The following is an 11,914-nucleotide window of genomic DNA, read 5'->3' as shown; positions in this document are numbered from 1 at the left end:
CAAAGTCTGAAAACCACCACCACTCCACCGCTGTCAGCTCTGCCTTGACCAGGGTGTGACGAAGCTTTTGTGGAAAAATTATTAGACTTGGAGATCCAAAAACCTGCTACTGGAAAATGGATCTACCTTATACCAGCCCTGTGGCCTTGGGCAAGTGGTTTCCTTCTCCATAAAGCACAGCTAATACTGCCCAGAGTGATCAAGATCAGCTGCAAAAGTACAAAGCCAGGGACAGGACAGGACACGGGCTTTTATTAAATGGGCCAGAGTATGTAGAGAAGGAAGTCTGAGAAGGTGGATGGAAAAAAACATTATTTATTTAGTTTTACTGCCCTTTCACTGAAATTTAGCACTTCCTTCAATTACAAGTGTAGGCAACAAACCATCATAGTATTGGCAACCTTTATGTAACATCAATAGAAATTACAGATATTCTGCCATCACCTTACAGGTAACTACCTCAAAATACATTTTAAGGGCATCACTGCTTTCAAAATAGCAGTTATCAGAACTGCTGCTAACGCATTAATAAAGAAGCACATGTATCTCCGTATCATAATTTTAAAATATTCTGATCATTGTGTTCAACATAATTGGCTCTTGGTAAACTTCTATGTGTTTAAAAACAAGCTGATGATGAATAGGTGGGAGAATATGTGATAAAACAAACATAGTAAACTGTTAATTTTCCTGTATATTTGGACCTTTTTATAATACAATGTTGGAAAATAATGAGAAGGGGTCCATAGACTTCACCAGACCCCCAAAGGGGCCTATGGCACACGCAAGAGTTAGAAATCCCTGACTTAGAGTCCTTAACAAGCCAGCCAACTCACCAGTGAGTTCTTCATCTAGGATGCAAAGCACCCCAAGACCCAGTGTAAGTTCCAGGAATTAGGCCAGTAGCCTTGCCCTAGACTAGGAAATCTAAAAGGTTTGGGGAACCAACGTGGGCCAGGGTTTCTTCCCACTCCAGCATTCCAACCTAATCTCAGACCTCACAGCTTTAAAAAGGAAAGATTACCCCAGGGTAGGACCAGAGCCTGAGAACATCTGCCAGAGCTCTGGGCAGGGCTAGTCCAGGCCCTCTTTCCAGGCCCTGCACAGAAGAGGACTCACTCCCAGAAACCACACCTGCTGCTTCCTAACACCCACCAGCAAATCTGCCAGGACCCCCCATCCTGGAGGGCACACTGCTCTCCAATTCTACTTCATCAAATCCCTTCCTTGCCCAGAGGCTCTGAAGTTCAGGAGAAACGCACCTCTTCTAACCCAGATGGCACAGTTCAGGAAGAGCTAATGAGAAAATACCGGGGCCACATTTTAACTGGACAAAAGAGAAAAAGTCTCTAGCAAAAAAACTCACCTTATTTCATAGGAAAATATACAGTCTTGCCAACAGAGATAACTAGAGCTACAATTATATACCCATTAAGCAAACAAGCGAAGTGAAAATGGAGATCTCAGGACATGTTCTTATGGCTGATACCCATCTTCCATGGTTCGATCCTTCCGGAAAGCTATTTGGCGCTGCGTGGAGACTACAAAAATATCTTTCAGTCCATTTTTGGAAAAAGCTGAAAGTGCTTCTTTACAAATTGCAAGGAGCTAGACAGATTTGTTAATTCCCCATAGACATGTTAACCCCAGGTACCACCTCTCCCTATCCCCACGCCCACCCTCCCTTTAGCAGCAGCATTTTTTCTGGCATCACTCCTTGCATATAGTCACAAATGGTAGAATATATGATCCTCTTTATGTGAAAGAAAAAAACCCTATGTATTGTATATGTATATAGGTGAGCACTATTTGCAAATGCACAGGACATGGCCTGGAAAGTTTCATGCAAAACTGCTTCTCCTCAGCTTCTTAGGATGGGGCAAGGCTGTGACAAACAACTTCACGTTTGCTCTGGTTTCACTTTCAGAGTATATCTACATATATACTTATGAGCTTCTCAAAATATCTTTCCACTGATCAATTAAGGTCAAACCAACCCAGCCAGAGTTGCTCAGAGTGCTGTGCTGTGCACCAATCTCTGGTCGGGGGCCTAGGAAGGCAGCCAATCGATGTTTCTCTCTCCCTGCACCCTCTCTCCCCTTCCCCCCTCTCTAGGCAGGTCCTCAGGTGAGGATTTAAAAAACAAACAGTCAACTGAAGTAGCAAATTGTCCACTTAGGTGCATCCAGCTACCTCCTGAAAGCTTAGGACAACTCTTCCTGAAGTGATCACACACCAGGGTGAAAGACTCCAAGTTACCATTACTTGCAGACTGGATTTTCTCTTTAGAAAATCCAAGAGAATCAACTGAAAAGCTTTTTAAAAAACAAAAAACAAAAACAAAAAGCAGCGTTCGGCTTGGTGGTGTGGCTCCGTTGGTTGAGCATGGTCCCGTGCAGGAGGCGGCTAATCAATGTGTCTCTCACATCGATGTTTCTCTCTCTCCCCCTCTCTCTCTGAAAAGCAATGGGAAAAATATCCTCAGGTGAGGGTTAAATAAATAAATAAAAATAAAAATGACTAAGTCATTAGATGAAAAAACAAGGGGCAGAACACTATAAACAATCTAATCTCACTGATACATTTAAAAAGTTTATGCTGATATATGCATAGAATTATTTTAAAAGAGTATCTGAATAACTATTAACAGTGGTTGCTTTTGGGAAAAGAGATTAGAAATGGGAGAGGAAAGGGGAACTTTTCATTTTTTAGTTATTTATTTTCTGTTACTCCTCACCCAAGGATATTTTTCCATTGATTTTTAGAGAGTGGAAGTGAGGGAGAAATGGGGGGGGGGTGGAGAGAGAAACATAGATGTGAGAGAGACACATCAACTGCTTGCCTCCCATATGTGCCCCGAATGGGGCCAGGGATCAAACCTGCAACCCACGTATGTGCCCTTGACTGGAAATCAAACCCATTACCCTTCAGTGTGCAGGCCGACGTGCTAACCACTGAGCCACATGGGCCAGGGCAGAACTTTTTATTTTTTAGATAACTTTGTGCTGTTTTGAATTTATTACTTGCATAATTATGAAAAAATGTGATCCTTCAATAGTGGTACTGATACAGGAATAAAGGGATCCATGAAACAAAACTAAATTTCCAGAATTCATATATGTACATATATAGGGATTTCATAAATGATAACAGCAGAATCTCAAATCATCAGTGAGCATTTTCAATAAATGATAGAGACAACTTGCTGTTCATTTGGAAATAACAGGTAGACTCAAGGTTTTCAAGAAAACAGAAACCACTCTAGATATTTCAAGAAGAGAGAGATTTATTCAGAGACCTAAGTTTCGAGTTTATTGAAAGGGCGGAAAAATAAAAATAGCAGAGCTGGTGTCACCCAGAGGTCAGGAGTTGCAGGAAGCCACCTCCACAGGAGCCCACGCTGTCACGCTGCTGCTCAGGCACCTGCACTCCTCTGCCGCTGGCACTGCTCGCAGAACGAGGGGAAAGACTTCTCCCATCTGCCCACCTCCTACTCTCACTGGGAGGCCCAGGCTAGAAACCCACTGCTGGGAAGTTCAGATCTTTACAGCCTTCCAGGCCCCCTGACTTGGGCAGAGCGTGAGTAAGCACAGGAAGTGGTTAGGTATTGTAATAAGTGATGCTGTGAATCACTTATGCTTCTGGAAAAAAACCCGCTCAGGTTAAATCCTTAATTCACACCTTAGAAACTCATAAATTTCAGAAAAAAATAAAATTGAAAAGAAATAATAATGAAAGCATCTCAATTAGACAAAGACAACTGAGGGATCACAAGCATTACTTTCTACATTATATACTGCAGCATCATTTAAGTTTTTGCAATAACTTTTATAATCCATAAGATGTGGTCAAGCCCTAACAGCATGGACCATAAAAATAAGATACTGCCCGGCCGGGCGTGGCTCAGCGGTTAAGCTTCGACCTAGGATCCAGGAGATCAGGGTTCGATTCCTGGTCAGGGCACATGCCCAGGTTGCGGGCTGCAGCCGATCAATGACTCTCTCATCATTGATGTTTCTCTCTCTCTCTCTCTCTCCCTCTCCTTTCCTCTCTCTGAAATCAATAAAGATATATTTAAAAAATAAAAATAAAAAATAAGATACTAAGAGCACGGCCAGTCTATAACCAGGCCCTGACCCCTGTATGCCTCCCCTGCCCGCTCCCAGGCCAGCTTCCACACCCTGCGGACCAGTGCTCTCTTCTGGTGCCACTGTTCACTAGGGAAGGAAAGTGTCTCTGAGCAATTCACTAAGCAGGGAGCCAGGTAAAGGACTGGCACAGTGTTAGTCAGTAGACATGTTCATACACACAATAGAAATGAAGCTACAGAACAAAGTCTTGGTCTTGTCTTCTCCTCTCCTTCCTAGTTCCAGTTTTGATGACTTTTGGTTTTGTATTTTTTATATTTGTCCTAGGGTGCTTTTCTGTGGCCTGATATAAAATAATAGGCAAGAGCTGAGGATCTTGAAATACCAGACTAGGAATCGCTTTCAACTACTGTCCCTGCAAGATAAACTTCATAGCACACTATTTTGCGAGACATTAATAGAAATGCTAAGAAAAAGAATTCTTAGACAAGCAAGGTTGAAAAACACTATATAATCTCTTGGGAGGGGGGGAAAAATCATGAAGTATAGTATATGTACATATTAAAGGCACTTCTGTAAAGAAAACATTTAATACTATTTAATATCAAATCTTTCCCAAGTTTATTTTTTGCACAATGCACAGACACTTTTAGAACAATGTATTATTAAAAAACAATATTCTACAGACAATTTCTTAGATTCTGCCCTGGATCATCCTAAAGGAACAAGTCACCAATATGAGACCAAGTCTCTAGGAGTTGGAGGACTTGCTGATACTCTCCCCCAAAGGATGAGCGAGCTGGTCCTCACTTTCCATGAGCAGGTTCTCTGATTTCAGCTGGGCCTTCCTTATGCTGTCCAAGTTCAGTTCTCGGTATTTTCTTTTAAAAAAGCCACACTAAAACAAAGGGAAGGGAAGCCCAATTACAGACCGAAGATATCCATCTGTCTTAGAAAACCATTTATGTGGTTGTTGCCAAAAGAGCCCTTATACTCCTGAGCCTCTCACGCTTCCTCTGAGTTTCCCCCAGATAATACAATCTTTTAAGACCCGTCCTAAATACTGCCTTTTCCACAAGCCTTTCCTGGTGCTCATTCCACAGTGAGAAGTGATTTTTGACATTTCTCTGAACACCGAGAGCTCTTTAACCTTTTTAACTTAACTAACTGAGCAAAGTATTTTAGTTTTGGCTGTACTGGATCTTATTTATATAAAAGTACTTGGCCTACTGAGGCCAGAAGATCAAGTACAGTCTCCTACATCAAGAAACTCACAGTCCAGCAGAAAGAGAAATAATTACCAAGCAGTGCCACTTGGAAGGGTTTCCAGAAGGGAGCTCACAGAAAAGCATACACTCAGCTCAGAGGACTCAGGACTCTCTAGGCTGAGTTTTAAGAGGAGAGGTGAGCAAGGTGAAAAAGTGGGGAAGAGCCTGGTGGGGGGGGCGGGGTGTGTGTGTGTAGATAGCCTGACTGCAAGCAGTAGGACGCAGACCTATTTAGTTCAACCTCTGGAGAAAAAAGCAAGACTTAAGGGCAAATGGGTAGAGGCCAGGCAGTGGAGAGTCTTGAACGGCAGAAAAAGAGTTTGAACCTTCAAAGAGGGGAAGGAAAGGAAAGGATTTAAGCAGGGAAACAACCACCAAATCTGTTTCAGGACGATCTCTCCGTACTCCAGTACTTCCACTAGATTTTTATCTTTCTCATGCAGAAACGGTCTTACTCACTTGCCTAAATAGACGTGCGGTTGAAGAAGAGGGTAAAGTGGCCCCATGGCCAGGGCAGATGTTCTAAGTCCGGGGCTAGCTGTTCCCAGCAGCACTGTGCCCAACCCCAGAGCCTCTGTGAACATGACAGAACTGACCTTGAATAGGATGATTATAATCACAACCAAAACCAGAAGGCCAGCAACACTGCTTCCAATGATGAGAGGCAAAGGCAGGTCCTCCTCTCTCAGGAAGATGACAGTGATCTAGAACAAGACAAAGAGGTCATCTAATAAGTCAGGTAAAGCAAATGAGAAAAAAATGCCACACGTTACTTTAAGGAGCAAAATATGAACAGAGGCTCACAGTGCTGGGGTAGGAAACCTGAACTGTAACTGATGAATTGCTGGAGGCTCAGCGTGGACAATTCTAAGAGTTAAAAACTCCAGGGAATCCAGTCATAAGGGAGCCCCCACCACACTGAGATTTACCTCCAGGAGCTTGACTAGGTTCCCACAGTAAATACTGGGGGGAAATCTCTTCCCTCCCCAGCAGGGGGAGGGGGAAAGGAACCATTTTGAAATACACGAGAGCACTCTGTTCTTTTTAAAAATAATATAATTCATGTATAATAGTTTATTGATTTTTAGAGAGACAGGGAAGGGGAGAGAGAGAGAAACATCAATGTGATAGTGGAACATGGATCAGCTGCCTCCTGCATGCCCCTACCAGGGATCAAGCCTGCAACCCGGGCACGTGCCCTGACCGGAATTGAACAAGCCACCTTTTGGTACACAGGACAATGTCCAACCACCTGAGCCACACCAGCCGGGGCAGAGCACTCTGTTCTAGCAAGGCCTTTCCTCAAGGGAAACAAGTTAACCACAGCCTAACCTACTGGGGTATTATCAGAGCCTAATTCACCTGGGTGGGGGAAGGAAAATACTCGAGCCCACTCCAGCTGTCCTGTCCCACCTATGGTGGTTGGAAAAAACCTGAGAAACACTTGTGAGGTTCACAGTCCAGAGGCATGGGCCCACTAACAGACTGAGACCTACTTATAGGATAACAGAACACTTCCCCCTCCCCCGACACCTCACCACCACGTCACTTTAAAGGGCTATTTACAGCAGTTCCTTTTACCTAATACATCATGTCCAGCTGTCAAGAAAAAAATGACCAGGCATACCAAAAGGCAAGAAACACAATTTGAAGAGACAGAGCAAGCATTAGAACCAGACATGGCAAAGATGTTAGATTATCAGACCGGGGATTTAAAACAACTCTGATTAATATGCTAAAGGCTCTGATGGATAAATTAGACAGCATTCAAGAACAAAGACAAAGAACAGATGGGTGATGTAAGTGGAAAGATGGAAATCTTAAGAAAGAACCAAAAGGAAGTGCTGGAGATAAAACACTGTAACACAAGTAAAGAATGCCTTTGACACTCACTGAGCTAGATAAATCAACAGGAATCTCAACAAGCAAACAGAACAAAAACTGGGGGGAAAGAGCACAGTAACATGATCTAATGACCAAAACACTTTATAGAAACTATTTTGATGATACAGAAATAGAGCTAAGTCTGTCAGGAGAGTCTGATCTTCTGTTAAGGACTCTGACAGTTTAACAGAGGGTCCCACAGGATTAAGGTCTTTAAGTTTTAAAGACTGACAGAAAATTAAGATTCTATACCAGCTATGCCATTATATACCCTTGATCTCCAACCTCATCATCTTCAGAATGATGGCCTATTGTAAATGATCTATAAGTCCTTCCAGCTCTGTCCTGACAGCTGTTTTTGAGCTTCCACAAATCCCTAAAGTCTGATAATACATTTTTTCCCACATGAAATTCATGACAAAGATACTGGTCTGCTCCTCACCGGACTAAAGTGTATGTTACCTCCAAGACACGAAAAGAAATGCAAAACAGCATCCGTGTGTACAACCTGTAGAGCTCTTCCATTAGAAGCCGTCCGCAGCACTGTTGTCTAAAGGCTCTCTCAATTTCAGAGTCTAGGCTGTCTTCTAACAGGGATCAGATGGAAAGCTCAAGCGATGTGCTTCCCAAGTGAGACTCAGACATGACCGCCCCAAGTTGTGGCCCACATACACATCATGGCCAGAGCATGGTCCCAGGACTTAAGTGGGGCCAAAGGGCCATACAAACTCTGCCTGGCCCCAGCCAGGTGGCTCAGTTGGTTAAGCATCGTCCTGTGGTTGAGGCTTCGATCCCTGGTCAGGGTGCGTATGGGACACAACAAATGAATGTTTCTCTCTCTCTTCCTTCCTCTCTCTCTAAAATCAATAATAAATAAATAAAAACAAACAAACAAAAAATCTTCTCTGCCTGCTCAAAACAGAGTTCCTTTCACACAAGTGTTTAAGCACCAAGGTCAGCAATACTTTGAAGTTCTGTATGGGGCAGAGGGCTGGACAAATGTATCTTTAAAGCCTCTTCTAATTAAATTACAAATGCTGGTTACATTTTAGGATTGCCCCTCTAGGCACTGTTTACATAGCTGAATTTAAGAGGATTAAGTTCTAGGCCTTGAGAGTAGGAAGGAGCAAAGCAACAGAGAGGGAGGAAGAACTGGAAGAGAACTGGTTTTTTCTTCTATGGAAACCAGGTAGAGGGAAAAAAAGGGCGTGAGAACCTGGGTTTAGGAAAGTGATGAAAGGAAGTCCCAAGGTGACAGTGGTTTAACAGGCCAGATTTGAGTAGAAGAAATGCTCCTATTTCTCAAAGTCTCTTCCCTTTCCCTCTTCCAAACCCACAGGTTTCCAAAGTGCCCAGAAGCTGCCCTGGTGGAGGTAAAGGGAGAAGCAGGACACAGGGCACCACTGCTTGTAGCCAACACTGATGGGGGCGGGGCCCACTCAACAGCCACTCTCATTTTAGATTCTGTTCAGAGATCACGATGGTCTACGCTAACCATGACAAAGCTTGGTTGTCCCCTTTGCTGATGACTGACTTGAGATCCAGTTCTCACTAATGGCGTAAGGGAGATAGACATGTGCTGGGAGTTTTTAGGACAATTTCCCTCCCTAAAAAGGGAAGGCACATGAAGAAAAGTCCTTTTTGCTTCTGACTTCCTGCTTCCTACTCTGTATTCTGCCATGTGAAAATAAAGCACAGGAAAAGGTGGAAACTTTATGCTGGCCACCAGGGAAGGCATCATCAGCACACGGACCATGTGCACAAGATTCAAAGGAGCCAGGCCACTGGCCCTGGTCTGCTTCCCTGACTAGATAAACAGATGCCTTTATGGTGCATATGCAGGAGACTTCCCTTACTTGCAGCTGAAATGCATGTGGATATACAGCTATTCATACTCATAGATTCACTGTAAGTCAGGTGCTCATTGTCAGGAACTACTTAATACTTTGCTTAGGGTACTGAATTTTTAAAAAATAATTATAAGGAATCTACACTGTAGAAATAAAAATGTCATTAAGAGAGATAAGTATATAAATAAATAATTTAAGAACATGCATGTAAGAAACTGTTAATAATAACTCCCTTTGCGAAGAGGGACTTGGGGTGTGGGAAGGGGGGAGTGAAGAAACCATTGTTTTTCATCTGGTATCTTTCTGTAAGGCTTGGATTTTCTTCTAAAGCCTTATCTGATTTTTTAAAAAATCTGGGCAGTGGGATAATGGGGCACTTCTTTTTCTTCCATATCATTTTCTGTATTGGAGATGCCTAAAAATAAAGGGAAATGTTATTCCTGACATGTCCAGAGAACTGTTCCTTTCTCCTCCTACTCCAGAAAGAAAATCAGAGGATCTAATATTTAGCAATCTAGTCTCACTCTCTTAACATTCCTTCCCATCATGAATCATGCCTAACCAAAGAGCTCACAGATGGATCATCTCTGAAGCCAGCAGCACATCTCGGTAAGTGTCAACAAGAATGACAACTCAGGGGAGCACACAGCATTTGGCCCATAGATGGCAGACGTCCATGTGACCTGTGGTGATACTTCTGCAAAAACAAATCCCAGGAGTTCTAGCACTTAGTCTAAAACTTGTCAAAGGAGTATGCACTCCTGAGTATTGTAACTGATTGGTGCTGTACCTAAACTCTGATACTATATACTAGAAAGAATTAACGCATACAAACAGTAATTTCTCACTTTGGAATTTTTTTAAATACTTTTTCAAATCAAAGTATATGTAGCTGTTGGTTGCAGCCTAGTTATTTCAGCTTAGACTTCCTCAGCTTAGGCCTCATTTAATTGCCTCATTTCACAGATGGAAAAACTGAGGCAGAAGCTGACTAGCTCAAGGTCACTGAGGCAGTTGGTGGCAGAGTGAAGATCAGAGGTGATAAGACTGAAAACAGGAACAGGACAACAGCAGAGTGCCTGGACAGGGGCTCTAAGGCTAAGCAGTTTTCCTAGGACACTACCCAGAAAACAGACAGGGATTACCTTAGTTCTGTGGTTCTCTGCATTCAGCCCCTCATATAGAGATTTGTCAAAAGAAATTTCACCAAGGATCTGCAGTTCAGTCACATCTCTTAGGAACTATAAGGGGGAGGGGGGACAGAAACACATTTTTAGACACGGACTTAACTGTTTTTGTACAGCATTCCCCAGCCTTCCTTTAAACGTGTTCCATCTCTAGTATTCCTTAGACTAGTCAATGGCCTCAGCAACCACAAAGTCACCTAGCAAGAAACCTGTAGCTATTCCTTAACTTCTTTTTCCCTTCACCTCATGTCACACCCTCACCCACCCACCCCAAGTCAGTTTTCCTGACGTTTCCTTTTTTTTTTTTTTTAAGCTTCTCTTGCACCTGTCTCTTTTTCTCCATTCCCATAGCTACTTAGTTCCGATCTCATCAGTCACCTGGATCACTGCAAGACGTTAAACTAGACTGCAGTTCCCGCTTTTGAATACTCAAAAGGTCAGGGAAAGTCTAAGATTACAATTAAGAATATGAGAAACCACACACATGAAGATCTGGGAGAACAGTGTCATGCAGCAGGAGGAGCCAGTGCAAAGGTCCTGTGGCCAGAACAATACAGCAAGCTAGAAGAACAGAAAGGACAGAATAGCCGGAGTATAAGAAGCCGGGAAGAGGGCCGTACAGGGAGATGAAGTGGAAGAAGAAATCAGAGAGCAGACCATGCACTGCCTTGCAGACCGCTGAAAACGTATGGATTTTAGCCTAAGTGTATTCGAAAGCACATGTGATTCTAAAAGATAGCTGTTGTGTGAAGGACGTTGGGAGGCGAGAAGAGCAGTTAGAAGCTTGCAACAGTCTGGACGAAACATGGCAGCCTGAACTACATAGTAGCAGTGGAGGTGGAGGGAAGAGAACGGATTTAGAATACATTTTGGAGGTGGAACGGCAGAGCTTGCTGTTGGAACAGATATGGGCAAGTGAGAAAGGGAGGAGCTCCAAGAAATTCCTAGAAAGTTACTGGGGTGGTAAGTTACCCAGAGTAACTGGGTAAGAAACAGGTTGGGGCACAAGGTGGGTGCTATTTGCGAGGCTAGTACCCAGCTCTCATCCTTTCAAGGGGAGAGACGGCCGTGAGCTGCCGGGCAATGCAATCTGGAGCGTCTCACAGTCTCAAGTACCTGCTTGGATGGGCTCACGGAGAGCTCGACGGCCACCGTTACATTTTCTTTATCCGACGCGATGGCGCAGCTCACGGAATGCCACTCCTCCACGCGCTGCAGAAGGGGAGCCCGGTGAGCGCGATCCCTCTCCGCGCGGAAAAGCTGCTGCTTGAACACGCAGCGCACAGGGCCCCTTACGGCCCCGGGACAGGGGATGTGAGCCGTTTCACCGCTCACCTTGGCGGAAGCCAAGCCGCGGCCTTGGCAAACGTGACCCGGTGAAGAGGCTGAGGGCGTCGGGGCCGCCCGGCAAGTGATTTCGCCGGGAGCCCCGGGAAAGGGGAATCCGGGCCTCTCTCGTCACCCGCTCCAGGCCCTCCTCCCTCCCTTGGCCTCTCGGGACCGCCGGGCTCACCTGAATCGGATCGCTCCCACAAGCGTGCTCCTGACTCTGGGTGCACACGGTGCGAGCCTGAAACGAGAGCCATCCCCGCGACGCCTGAGGAGGCGAAATCGCCGCAGGAGTCCGCCCTCCGCCC

General features: G+C 44.4%; 1 protein-coding gene across 1 annotated transcript in view; it reads right to left on the bottom strand.

The window, feature by feature from the left end:
- Positions 1-4,685: 4,685 nt before the first annotated feature.
- Positions 4,686-11,914, bottom strand: part of ITGAE (integrin subunit alpha E) — a 54,039-nt gene continuing 46,810 nt past the window's right edge. Inside the window, exons 27-31 of the mRNA XM_087825949.1 lie at positions 11,791-11,847; positions 11,394-11,489; positions 10,236-10,331; positions 5,953-6,060; positions 4,686-4,986 (exon numbers count right to left, since the gene is read on the bottom strand). Of these exons, the coding sequence (XP_087682075.1) occupies positions 4,840-4,986; positions 5,953-6,060; positions 10,236-10,331; positions 11,394-11,489; positions 11,791-11,847 (504 nt within the window). The 3' untranslated portion in view covers positions 4,686-4,839. The remainder of the gene's footprint in view (positions 4,987-5,952; positions 6,061-10,235; positions 10,332-11,393; positions 11,490-11,790; positions 11,848-11,914) is intronic.

Source organism: Miniopterus natalensis, chromosome 17 (assembly GCF_054644295.1).
Source record: "Miniopterus natalensis isolate mMinNat1 chromosome 17, mMinNat1.hap1, whole genome shotgun sequence".
NCBI lineage: Eukaryota > Metazoa > Chordata > Mammalia > Chiroptera > Miniopteridae > Miniopterus > Miniopterus natalensis.
This window is presented reverse-complemented; position numbering and strand designations above follow the sequence as displayed.